The 12,229-nt window shown below is 51.6% G+C and overlaps 1 protein-coding gene across 1 annotated transcript; it reads left to right on the plus strand.

Moving 5' to 3' along the window:
* Positions 1-1,441: 1,441 nt before the first annotated feature.
* ALDH9A1 (aldehyde dehydrogenase 9 family member A1) lies at positions 1,442-12,213 on the plus strand. The gene is made up of 11 exons (XM_068141503.1): positions 1,442-1,747; positions 2,680-2,825; positions 4,269-4,398; positions 4,708-4,842; positions 5,303-5,499; positions 6,302-6,442; positions 7,153-7,341; positions 10,021-10,108; positions 10,457-10,598; positions 11,110-11,222; positions 11,323-12,213. Exons 1-11 carry the CDS (start codon positions 1,567-1,569, stop codon positions 11,415-11,417), a joined length of 1,557 nt encoding a protein of 518 aa, XP_067997604.1. The 5' UTR covers positions 1,442-1,566; the 3' UTR covers positions 11,418-12,213.
* Positions 12,214-12,229: the final 16 nt, after the last annotated feature.

Genomic DNA, 12,229 nt, shown 5'->3' on the forward strand with positions numbered 1-12,229 from the left:
TTTTTTTACTTACTGCTGTGTCTGATTGTAGCTACAACCTTCCATGGGGAGCAGCCCCTGTAGGATAATTCCTGCTTCCCTGTGTAGCCTCTGAAGGGTCTGATCCCACAGAAAACCCAGAAACACCCTAGCCTGCATGGATCAGCACCATTGATCAGCCTTTCTGCACTAGTTTGTCCTGCTGCACATGGCTGCTGGGTCCAACAGGATTGAGCCAAGACAAAGCTGGTGAAGGGTCTAGAGAACAAGTCTTATGAGGAGCAGCTGGCGGAACCTCATTGTTTTCTACAACTACCTGAAAAGAGGTTGTGGGTGGGGATCAGTTTCTTCTCTCTGTCACCTGATACTAGAAGAAATGGCCTGAAATTGTGCCAGGGGAGCTTTAGGTTGAATATTAGGCATAGGAATTCTTTCTATGTAGTAGTCAGAGTAGTCAGGCATTGGAACAGGCTGCCCAGGGAGGTTGTGGAGTCACTGTCCCTGGAGGTGTTCAAGAAATGAGTGGATGTGGGCCTTTGTGATAGAGTTTAATGGGCAGAGTGGTGTTAAGCAGGTAGTTGGACTCAGGGGTGGAGGTCTCTTCCAACCAAAACAATTCTGTGATTCTCCAAGACAGCCACATCTGATCAAGCTTAACAGCAAGCTGCACCTTAATGTCTTCAGATGTGATGTGTGCTTCAGTAATCTTCCCTCCTGCTGTCAGAAATTCTGCCCTCTGCCAGTGTGGTTACATCACACCAGGCTTTGGCACCTGGGGAGAGAAGTATTTGTACCTCTAAAGGTTACCTGAAAATTACTGATCTGTTGCTACATTCTGGTTGCTTTCTGCTGTCATTTCTTTGATACAGTAGTTCCCTGGGGGTTGTTAGTCATCATAAAGACCTGAGAACAGCTTTCTGAAGCTCAGACAGCGAGGGGACTGAATTACAAGAATCCTAGAATGGTGGGAGTGGGAAGGGACTACTGGACATCAAGTCCATCCTCTCTGCTAAAGTAGGGTCACATTTAGGTAGGTTTTGAATCTCTCCAGAGAAGGAGACTTCACAACCTCTTTGGAGAGCCTGGTCCAGTGCTCCAGCACCCTGATAAGAAGGTGTTTCCTAATGTTCAGGTGGAACCTCCTGGGTTCCAGTTTGTGCCCCTTCACCTGTCACTAGGAAGCACTGAAAAAAGCTTAGCTCCATCCTCTTGCCCGCTACTCTTTAAACATTGATCAGATCCCCTCTCAAGCTGCTCGTCTCGAGATAAACCAGCCCCAGATCTCTCAGCCTTTCCTCCTCAGAGATGCTCCAGTGCCCTCAGGATCTTCGTAGGTGAGAGTGAAAAGCAGCCGTGACCACGGACACTCCGCGGCGCCCTTGGGCAGGACATAGTACCTCCGTGCCGCCAGGGGGCGTCCGAGCTCTGGGCAGGGCGCGGGTCCGGTGCCTGGCGGGGCGGGGCGGGCCACGGCCCGGAGGTAAAAGGCGCCCGGTGGAGGCCGTCTCTCCCCGGGCTGACGCCTCGCATCGTCCCCACGGGCTGCGCTCTCCCGTGGGCATTTGCGCACCAGCGACAGCCCAGCCGATGCTGGCTCGATCCCAGCTGCCGAACCTCCTACCCCGTCTCTGCTCCCTCCGCCCCAGCCTCGCCATGAGCAGCGTTACCGGCACCTTCACCAGCGCCCAGCCCCTCAACTACCGGGCGGGCGCCCGCGTTCAGCCCGTGGACGGCGGCCAGGCCGAGGAGGTGTTTGAGCCGGCCACAGGTACTGCCCCGCCGGCAGCGCGGGGTTGGGGAGGTCAGAGCCGGGCCGAGGCGCGGGGACGGTACCCGGGAGCTGCCTCCCTGCAGCACCCTCCGGGCTCGGCTTCAGCTGGCTGCCCGCAGGTGTTTGGAGGCTGCGTTTTGCCTCCTGCGGTGCAGCCCCATCGCCAGACTCCTTAGCAGAAAGCCGCTCTGGCACGCGGTCAGCTCTGATTCCGTTTTAACGAGGGTTTACATGGAGAAGATAAAGGGGTAGCGGATGCTCCTGGGGCGGTTCCACTTAGGCACAAGAGGCACATTTTCCCCAGTGAGAACGCTCATTGGAATCATCTCCCCAGGGAAGCGATGGAGTCCCCAGCGTTGGCCACTTTTAATGTTGAGCTGGACAGAGTGCTGGGCCATCTTCTCTGGACCGTGGTTTTGCCAAGAAAGAGTGGACCAGGTGGTCCTGGAGGTCCTTTCCAACCTGCTATTCCATGGAAAAGGAAAGAAAGCAAGCAAGAGTGGTGCCTGAGCTTGGCAAAGGCCATGCTTGAAACATTCCTACAATTACTGACATTTTTTTAACTGGAGACACCTAGGTTTCAGCAGAATGACTTTAAGAAAGACTGTTTAACTGTGCTGAGGAATGTGTAACAGAGACCTGAAGCGGGTGGTAGAAATATAACAAACTCCAATGGGAAATGGAGGAATTTTGTAACAATTGGAGCTAATTAGTAACTAGATCATGGCTGTGGAGAATGGCAGATCTTTGTAAGTCACACCAGCTGAGTTGCAGCACCTCTTCTATAGCCAATGATAAGTTGCTGGGAAACACAGCACCAAGTTCTGTAGCTTGGTGTAGGAGGGTGGACTGCAATCTTTGGGTTGTGGTGCAAGATAAGCCACATTCTGTGCCCCTTTTCTGAGGTTTCCTGTTTAAAATGTGCCCAGGTCGTGTGATCTGCAAGCTGCTCAGCTCTGGGGAGAAGGAGGTGGACCTGGCTGTGCAGAGTGCAAAGGCTGCCTTTAAAATATGGAGCCAGATGTCTGGCATGGAGCGCAGCAGGGTGCTGCTGGAGGCTGCCAGGATCATCCGGGTATGTTGCAGGAGCTTGCCTCTTTTGGAGAGGGCTCGTTCAATCTCTGAACTTCCCTGAGGGTTAATGTAGCGGCTGGGGGCTTCCAGCAGAACTTTGAGGCCTCCTGGAAGAAGGCAGGCAGGCAGGCATCAGGAGTTAAATCCCCACCTTTGACCTGAAGAGACAGTAGGTTGTCTTGGGCAGGGCTTCGATCTTATCACTCCATTCAAGGCCACTGTGTGCTGTCTCTGCTTGATTTTGTTAGAAGACATAAACCTGAAGCTATCCAGTCCAGATCTTGTGGGTCCTGTTCTTCTTTTCCCAAGTCCAAAGTTTGCATTTCCCCTGCAGGCAGTTTCAAAGCTGAAGTTGCATAACTGGCACATTGTTGAACTCGCAGCTCTTTGGACACTGTTGCCAATATGCCTGGGATGTATCTTGTTTGAGCCATAAAAAAAGGAAAAAGACACCAGATAATATACACAGCAGAGGATACAAACAAGCTGCTCTATCCCAGACTGCTCTGTGAGATAGTGTGTTCTTGGACATGAAAGTTAATCCCCATGGAGGCACAGATCTGTAAGAAGCCAAACCTTCTGGAGCACAGGCCCTATGAGGAGAGGCTGAGGGAGCTGGGGTTGCTTAGCCTGGAGAAGAGGAGGCTCAGAGGAGACCTTATTGCTGTCTACAACTCCCTGAAGGGAGGTTGTAGCCAGGTGGGGGTTGGTCTCTTCTTCCAGGCAACCAGCACCAGAACAAGAGGACACAGTCTCAAGCTGTGCCAGAGGAGGTTTAGGCTGGAGGTTAGGAAGAAGTTCTTCACAGAAAGTGTGATTGGCCATTGGAATGGGCTGCCCAGAGAGGTGGTGGAGTCACCATCCCTGGAGGTGTTTAGGAAGAGACTGGATGGGGCACTTGGTGCCATGGTTTAGTTGACTAGATAGTGTTGGTTGATAGGTTGGACTTGATGATCTCAAAGGTCTTTTCCAACCTGGTTAATTCTATTCTGACTTTTTTTTTCCTTTTCTGCCAGACTCGTGCAGCAGGGCAATAGTCCTGCCTGGAAGATGGTCTGTTAAGGGATGCTTCCCAGTTGCATTGCTTTGTCTGTCCTTCACTGAGTGTTCTGCTTCCATTCTGCTCTCACTGTTTGCTTTTCCTCCCAGCTTAGTTCTGTGAATTTAATCTCTGTTTGCCTGCCGCCTTCTCGGTTCAAGTTTGCTCATCTTTTAGATAAGCAGGGATGTCAAACAAGGTGGGACTAGCACTGAACCCCAGCAGCTGCCTCTTTGATGTTCCCCTGTGCTGGGGAACTGATAATTGGCAGTTGGGACTCTGCCCTTCAGAGATGTCAGTTTGTTGGGGCAGAGCCTTGTTTAGCACTTGAGAAGCAGATTTCTCCTTGTGGAGTTCTACTGCAGGCTTCTATAACACATTGTCACTGTCCCTTGCCTCTTACAGGAGCAGAGAGATGAAATTGCCACCTTGGAAACCATCAACAATGGGAAATCCATCTTTGAAGCCAGAGTGGACATTGACATATCCTGGCAGTGCCTGGAGTACTACGCAGGGCTGGCAGGATCTCTGGCTGGTGAGAATGGCACTGGAGCTTGCCCTTTACTCTGTCCTGCCACTTGCATTCCTTGGTAAATTCCATTGCTCCTGATTTCTCTAAGAGATGGACTACTGCTTTTGCTGAAGAGCTTGGAAGGATTTTCAGAGCTCTCTGCCCAATACTGCCATGCTCTATGGGTGCTTATGCACCTTCGGGGAGCTTGGTGGGCTCAACAAGAGCCACGTGTCTCTTGTTACCAGTCAAAGCCAGTTCTGGCCCCCGAGGCTCTGATGAGACAGGAAGAGGCTCTGCTCTCCTCTACCTTCTGGCTGTTTCTCTTTGCAGGTGAACACATCCAGCTTCCTGGGGGATCCTTTGGGTATACTCGGAGAGAGCCTCTTGGGGTGTGTGCTGGGATAGGAGCCTGGAATTACCCTTTCCAGACTGCCTGCTGGAAGTGTGCCCCGGCCTTGGCTTGCGGTAAGGGAGTCTCTGCCCACACAAGCTTCTCTTCCTCAGAGCCTGTGAGGGAGAGTGATTTGGGCAATGAAGTCTAGGATTACCTGGGAGGAGGTGTTGAAGGATTATCAGAACCTTCAGGCTGTTACCCTGGCAGGAAGGGGAAGGAAATGGAAGTGAGAGCACAGCAGATGCCAAGAGGGTGGGAGTGCATCAGGGAAAAGCTGATTGCCTGGCCTTTACCAAGGGAGGTCTCTGGAGAGGCCTTCAGTGCGGGACCAGCAGCCCCATGGGTCCCCTCTAGCCATTCTCAGCAGCAAGGTGCAGTTCTTCCCTTTCTCTGGTTGTAGTGTTCAGCTGCAACTTTCCTCTTCTCTTGGGGGAATCTTCTGGCATCTGTTGAGACAAACTCATTTTGTGGGGTGGGGTCTTGTTTGTTTGTTCTTTTCCCTAACCCCACCTTGCCTCTGCATTCCTCTAGGCAATGCCATGGTCTTCAAGCCTTCTCCCTTCACGCCTCTTACAGTGGTGAGGTTGGCAGAGATCTTCACAGAGGCTGGTGTGCCCAAGGGGCTCTTCAATGTGGTGCAGGGTGGAGCAGCCACAGGCCAGTTGCTCTGTCATCACCCAGATGTGGCCAAAATCTCTTTCACTGGCAGTGTGCCAACTGGCAGCAAGGTAAAGGCACCTTCATGCTGGGGAACATGAGAGGTCTATAGCCCTTCTGGTGCTTCCTTGAGCTTTCATGTATGAGGCTTGTAAAGATGGTGTGCAAGTTGGCATTTTGGGGCCTGAGCCAAGGAGCTTGCATGTACAGGGTTACACTGAGGCTCCAGTGTGCCTGCTTGGGCTTGGGCACTCTGACTTTCCAGAGGAGTCCCTTTGTCACCTCCACTTGTTTATCCCCTGGTTGCAGTGAAGTCTCTGAGCTGCTAAAGCAAGTATCTCTGTGTGGAGAGGAGGGTGTGTAAACCAGAGCAGCACCAGGAAAGCCTCTGAGCTTTTCCAGCAGCAACAGTTCAGTTTAGCTGCATACAGCCTACTGGCTTAAAGCAAGAGGTTACTTGCTGTCAACTTCTTACCCTCAATTTATTCTTCAGAAAATTAAGAGTCCCTGAAAAGACTTTTAGAAATAAATTCTGATTTGAAGTGTTGCCCTTTGAACACTCCCAACATGTGTACCTGTGGGGTGCAGTGCCACAAATGCAGCCACCCTCAGCTTATATTGACCATGGGACTTCCTGCAAGTGACTCCTCAGGATTTGTTGCTTTTGTTTTCATCAAAACAAACCCCAAACCCCCTGAGACTATCCCTAGTCTGAACTAAATTCTCCTGGGAAACACAGCTTGCCCTTCATGCTGCCTCTGTTGCTGGTGAAGGGCCCTGCAGGAACTCTCCCTTTGGGTGACTCTTGGCCTGCCTCCACTAGCCTCCCTTTGCCAGTGGGTCACTTGTCTCTTCTATCCTTGCTTCCCTCAGATCATGGAGATGGCAGCCAAAGGGATCAAACCAGTCACCCTGGAGCTGGGGGGCAAATCCCCCCTGATCATCTTTTCAGACTGTGACATGGAGAATGCCATAAATGGAGCCCTCATGGCCAACTTCCTTACACAGGGCGAGGTGTGTGTCTGTGGAGCAGGAGGGGCCCTCCCCAGTGAGTTGGGATGGTTTGAGATGGGGCAGCAGAGCCAGCCTGTGGCCTTCGGTAGTGAGGGGTTCCCTGAAGTTCCCATCCTGTCACACATTTCCCTGTGCAGTGTGACAAGGGATCAGGAAGGGATGCCCTGGCAGTAGCCTGTGTAGAGCACCATAGCAGAGTGTGCAATGACTGATGCCCTGCTCTTAAAAGCGAAGCCTGACATCCACTACCCAGCTCAGAGCAGCTGCTTCTGTGCCCTGGGCTCCAGTCTGGCACACAGAGATCAGAAGCTGTGCTGATGTCCTCTGGAGCAGGATCCAGTCAGGTTTGCTCAGCTGCAGCCCTGTCCATCCTGAATTTGGGATCTCCACACGTGCTGCAGGTTTTTCTGCTGGCAAATTGGCTTTCCAGGGTCATCCCTGGGAACTGGAAGGTCAACTCAAGTTCACTTCTGCCGGAGACGTTTTTTTGCCACCTGGTGGCATCAGGCCCAGCATGGCCTGTGGGGTGCAGTCATTAGCAACAAAGTAATCCAGTCCTCTTTGTCCCCAAGGACAAGCTGGATGTTTTAGCAGCCGTGGGGAGGCTTTTCTGAGAGCCTCTGAGGAAGGGCCCAAGCAGGGAAGGGCTGTGGAGCGCCGTGTGTCCTGTCCTGAGCGTCCTGTCCTGATCATCCTGTCCTGTATCCCAGGTGTGCTGCAATGGCACGAGGGTGTTTGTGGAGAGGAAGATCCTGGATGCCTTCACAAAGGAGGTGGTGAAACGCACTCAGAAGATTAAAATTGGAGACCCTCTTCTGGAAGACACACGGATGGGAGCCCTCATCAACCGGCCCCACCTGGACCGGGTCCAGGGCTTTATCAAGCAGGCGAAGGAGCAGGTGAGCTGGTGATGCTGCCTGGTGGCTGCCCTGCAAGTTCTGCCTTGCCAGACAAACAGGCCAGCAGCTGCTTTCCTGCCCCTTTCCTGCCTTCCCAGTGAAGCTGCTTTTTCTGTTGTGCTTGAGTTAGTTGATAGGAGGAGGTTCTTCACCATGAGAGTGGTGAAGCCCTGGAATGGGTTGTCCAGGGAGGTGGTCGAGGCCCCAGCCCTGGAGGTGTTTAAGACCAGGCTGGATGAGGCTCTGGCCAGCCTGATCTAGTGTGGGGTGTCCCTGCCCATGGCAGGGGGGTTGGAACTAGATGATCCTTGTGGTCCCTTCCAACCCTGAATGATACTATGATATCAATCTTCTCTTATACTTCCCCCTTTCCAAGGCTTGGCTTATTAGAAAAAGGCTAATGTCAAAGAACAGGGGATTTTAGTGACTTCATTTACATACAGAGAATTAGTCAGAAAACAATATTAGGCTATCAGAAAGGAGAATTAGATGATTGGGGTTTTTTTTTCCCTTGGATTTAAGCAGTGCAGTTTGGAGTACTCTTAGGGTTTGGATCACAAGCCCTATGAGGAGAGGCTGAGGGAGCTGGGGTTGCTCAGCCTGGAGAGGACTCAGGGGTGACCTTATTGCTCTCTACAACTACCTGAAGGGAAGTTGTAGACAGGTGGATGTTGGTCTCTTCTCCCAGGCAGCCAGCACCAGAACAAGAGGACACAGTCTCAGGCTGTGCCAGGGGAGGTTTAGGTTGGATGTTAGGAAGAAGTTCTATACAGAGAGAGTGATTGCCCATTGGAATGGGCTGCCTGGGGAGGTGGTGGAGTCACCATCATTGGAGGTGTTTAGGAGGAGACTTGCTGGGGTGCTTGGTGCCATGGTTTAGTTGTTTGGGTGGGTTGGATTTGTTGATGGGTTGGACACGATGATCTTGAAGGTCTCTTCCAACTTGGTTTATTATTCTATTGTTCCTCTCCTTTTCCTTTCCTAGCAGCTTATCCTCATTCATTTCAAGACTTTTTTGGTGTGTCTCTTTTTCTGCACCTCTCCCCATGAAAAATTGAAATATGAAGGGAACTTGTAATGTGTTCTTTGTACTTGTGACGAAAAGCTGGCCAGTTTTATCTGCAGACCCTGTTGTCTGATGATGTCAGGAAGGAGTAGTGCTTGTGTTCTGTGAGCTTAAAGTCAAGGCTGAAAAGCAAACACTGAAAAATATGTTGACTGTTCTAGAGGAGCAAGGTCTTCTCCCCTTGAAGTGGCCATTGCTGGTGCCTGGAGAGACAGATAGACACATCCTGAAGACTGACCTCAGTAAAACTGTTGGGGTCAGCCTTTCATCACCCTGTGAACAGTACCTGGTGGAAGCTTCCAAGCAGAGCACCAGTGTGGTGACCTACTCCTCTGCAAGAGTGGCACATTAGTCATGAGGTCTTGGGTGACAGGTTGGACTTGATGATCTTTGAGGTCTTTTCCAACCTTATTGATTCTATGATTCTATCAAGAGTCCCCCAGTGCACGTCTCTGAACGAGCCCTGAAGGTGACAGAGCTTTTCATATCCTGATACTGCCAAGTTTTAGAGGTTGTGAGATGCCCAGCATGGAAGTGTATAAAATGGAACAATCCTTCATGTTTGGGCTGTTCCTAAGTTGTGGTGACATTTTGCATGCTTGGATGTCACCTCACTTGGGTTCCAGTTTTGTTGGTTGGCCGAAGAGTTTCCTAAGGTTCAGAAAGCCAAACTGACCACCTGCTGGAAACAATCTCCGTAAGAGCAGTAAGATCATCTACCCAGGCCCTTTTGGCTTTTCTCCAGGTTTTAGTGGAAGGTGTAGAGATGTTTGAAATGTCAGCACGAGGTGTGTGGTTGGGGGTAGGTAATGTAAGGATGGGCTGGAGAAGGGGAACTATGAGTGAAAGCCAGGAGGGCTAGACTGATTTGGCAACAGGAAGAGGGATGTGGGGAATGAGAGGGGAAGTCCCCATCTCTGAAGCAGGGCATTTGATGGAGGTAGGTGTTTCTTGCCAGGTGGAGTGTGAAGGGGCTGCTTGACTTGCTGACAAGGGAATTCTTAGATTCATTGAATGGTTTGAGTTTGAAGGGACCTCATAGCTCATCTAGTTCCACCCCCCTGCCATGGGCAGGAACACCATCCACTAGACAAGGTTGCTCAAAGCCCCATCCAACCTGGCCTTGAACACCTCCAGGGAGGTGGCATCTACAGTGTCTATGGGCATCCTGTGCCAGTGTCTTGCCAACCTCACAGTAAAGAGTCTCTTTCTACCATCCAGTCTAAATCTGCCCTCTTTCAGTTTAAAACTGTTACCCCTCGTCCTATCACTGCACTCCCTGATCCACACTGGGGGAAGATGTGGAGATTAATGCAATGCCAGCTGAGAATCTGCTTCGAGTTTTAATTGCTTCCCTCCAGCCTACACTGGCTCTAGTGGTGCTTGCACCCCCAAACTAGTGCTGTTTGGACTTTAGGTCTCACCCTGGACCCTGATCCATCAGTGATGCTGTGTCAGCATTCATGGCTTGGAAAAACACCAGGGGAGCACGGGCACTGTTTGTCTGATAGGACTGTAAACCCAGCAGGGAGTATTGACCTGCCAGAGCTGCAGCAGCTGGGTGAGATGCTCCTGGATGTGCCTGCCTTACCTTCTGCTTGGCTCTTTTTCAGGGAGCAGAGGTACTGTGTGGTGGGGACCTGTATGTGCCAGATGACCCAAAGCTGAAGAATGGCTACTACATGCGACCCTGCGTGCTAGGTATGATCATGGTACTGTGGTGTTCTGGGGGGATGCTAGGGAGCTTCTTCTGGAGGAAGCCATGCACAGCACAACCTGTCTGTGTGAATGTCTGTGGTGTGGACTGGCTAGAGAGCTCAGGCCCCCAAGAACTGTGTCCAGAGAAGTGTCTGCTGTTGGAAGGTTTGGCAGGGCACAGATAGTGCCCTTGCTGCCTTAGGAAGCTGGATGGGACTTGCTCCTCTGCTAGCCAGGTCTGGGGGTGCTGTGCAGTGCTGAGTGCTGTCTCCAAGGCTGTGGACTGCTGAATGCACAGGCTGTGCCTCTAGCTCTTCCTCCTGAAGCACCTGTGCTCTGCCTTGCTTCCAGGGAAATGCAAGGATGACATGACATGCGTGAAGGAAGAGATCTTTGGGCCTGTCATGTCCATTCTGCCATTTGACACTGAGGAGGAGGTCCTGGAGAGAGCCAACAACACCAAATTTGGCCTGGCAGGTGGTGTCTTCACCAGGTATGACTGGGTAGCACGGTGTGGAAGCAGTCTAGCAAGGGGAGGAGAAGGGAAATACTGCAGCAACTTGCTGCTCTTCCTGTGGTGCCTGGCACAGGCATAGATGTCCTCTCCCAGAAAAGCTGGAGCAAGGGACTGCCAAAAGGGAACTGCACTTCTCCCAGTTTTTCCTGAAGGGTTAGGTGGGCCCAGCTGTCCTTCAAGTTCCTTCCAGCCTCTGCTTGGCCTGCTGCCTCTCTGCCTGCATCACCAGGAGCCTGCCATGCTGCTGCAAGCTCACAAAGATGGCTGTTGGCTGCTTGCCGTAGTCTGCTCTGCTGGTGTCCTTGTCCTGCCCTCTCAAATCAAATGCACTGTTGAGTGTCCTTGGGAATAGGGGCTACATCCTCTGAGCAGGCCCAGTAGGGCAGGTTGGGCTCCAAAATCCACTGTGACCTGCTGGTCTTTCTCTATGGGTTGTTATCTGGCAGGGAGTGGGAAGGGATCCAGCTGAATTGCCCTTTTCCTGCAGGGATATCCAGAAGGCTCACAGGGTAGTGGCTGCTCTCAAGGCTGGGATGTGCTTCATTAACAACTACAACGTCAGCCCTGTGGAGCTGCCTTTTGGAGGATACAAGCAATCAGGTGAGCTCTGTCTGACCTTCCCTGGTATGAGAACATGCCAGTGGAGGGGAGTGTGAGTGGTGCTTGGAGCTGTGTCCTCATTTCTGGCTCATCCCTGCAGGGTTTGGCAGAGAGAACGGGCGGGCAGCCATGGAGCACTACACACAGCTGAAGACTGTCTGCGTGGAGATGGGCAATGTGGAGTCTGTGTTTTAGTGGCTCTGGGTCTCACTCAAGGGAGCATCAGCCAGTCCCTGCCTGTCAGCCAGAGGTGTGGATCATTTACACAGCAGTAAAGTGCTCTAAAATTGTAAGTGCCTGGGGGGAAACGGTGCTGGAGCAGCATTTAGCCACCCTGCTCCTGCCAAGGGAAATGTGCACAAAGGGCTTGGGCTGTGGGCCTGCTCTGTCCTGTCTGGAAGAAAGTGGAAACCTTAGTGTCAGAGGCAGCAGCATGGCTTTCAGCAGCAGCTTAAACAGCTATGTAGGTCTTAATAGGGGCTTGTTAGTGGCAGAGGCCTGGTCCATCCTGCTGCCTGCCTTGAACCCCACTGCCTTCCACCTTCAGTCAGCTTGGATCATGACCTCTTAGCATGTATGAGCCTACTCAGTGCACATAGGAGCTCTTAGTACATGGATATCATGTAGCCATAAGCTCTGACTACACACAAGCCTTGAAGGTAGGATTGTTGATTCCTTCTAGCCCCCTTGTAAACACAACTTTTGTTTTTCCTATCTGTGCCTCACTTCCAAGGTGGGACAAGATACTGTGGGGAAGGTTGGCTGATGCATGACAGGCATGACCCTAAGGATCATGTCCATACACAGTAAGGAAGACAAGCAGAGCAGTAGCAAGCTCCAGCACAGCACAGAGTGCTGCTGCTCTTAAGTGAAAGCTATTTGGCTTCCTTCCTATAGGCCTACTCTTCTTTCTAACCAGGATGAAGCAACAACTTTAAATGTCTTTTTTGGTTTTTCAGTAGTCAAATAAACTTTACCTCTGTTTGCAACATCTCACTGCAGTGATG

The sequence above is a fragment of the Melanerpes formicivorus genome, unplaced genomic scaffold (genome assembly GCF_026170545.1).
Source record: "Melanerpes formicivorus ecotype bairdi unplaced genomic scaffold, bMelFor1.0.p_v2 SCAF_7, whole genome shotgun sequence".
NCBI lineage: Eukaryota > Metazoa > Chordata > Aves > Piciformes > Picidae > Melanerpes > Melanerpes formicivorus.

Excerpts from the sequence above, each read along its gene's own strand:
- ALDH9A1 (XM_068141503.1), top strand. The coding sequence starts at position 1,567 with ATGCTGGCTCGATCCCAGCTGCCGAACCTCCTACCCCGTCTCTGCTCC. Across the intron at positions 2,826-4,268 it reads AGGCTGCCAGGATCATCCGG|GAGCAGAGAGATGAAATTGC; the intron begins GTATGTTGCAGG and ends TGCCTCTTACAG. Across the intron at positions 5,500-6,301 it reads GTGTGCCAACTGGCAGCAAG|ATCATGGAGATGGCAGCCAA; the intron begins GTAAAGGCACCT and ends TGCTTCCCTCAG.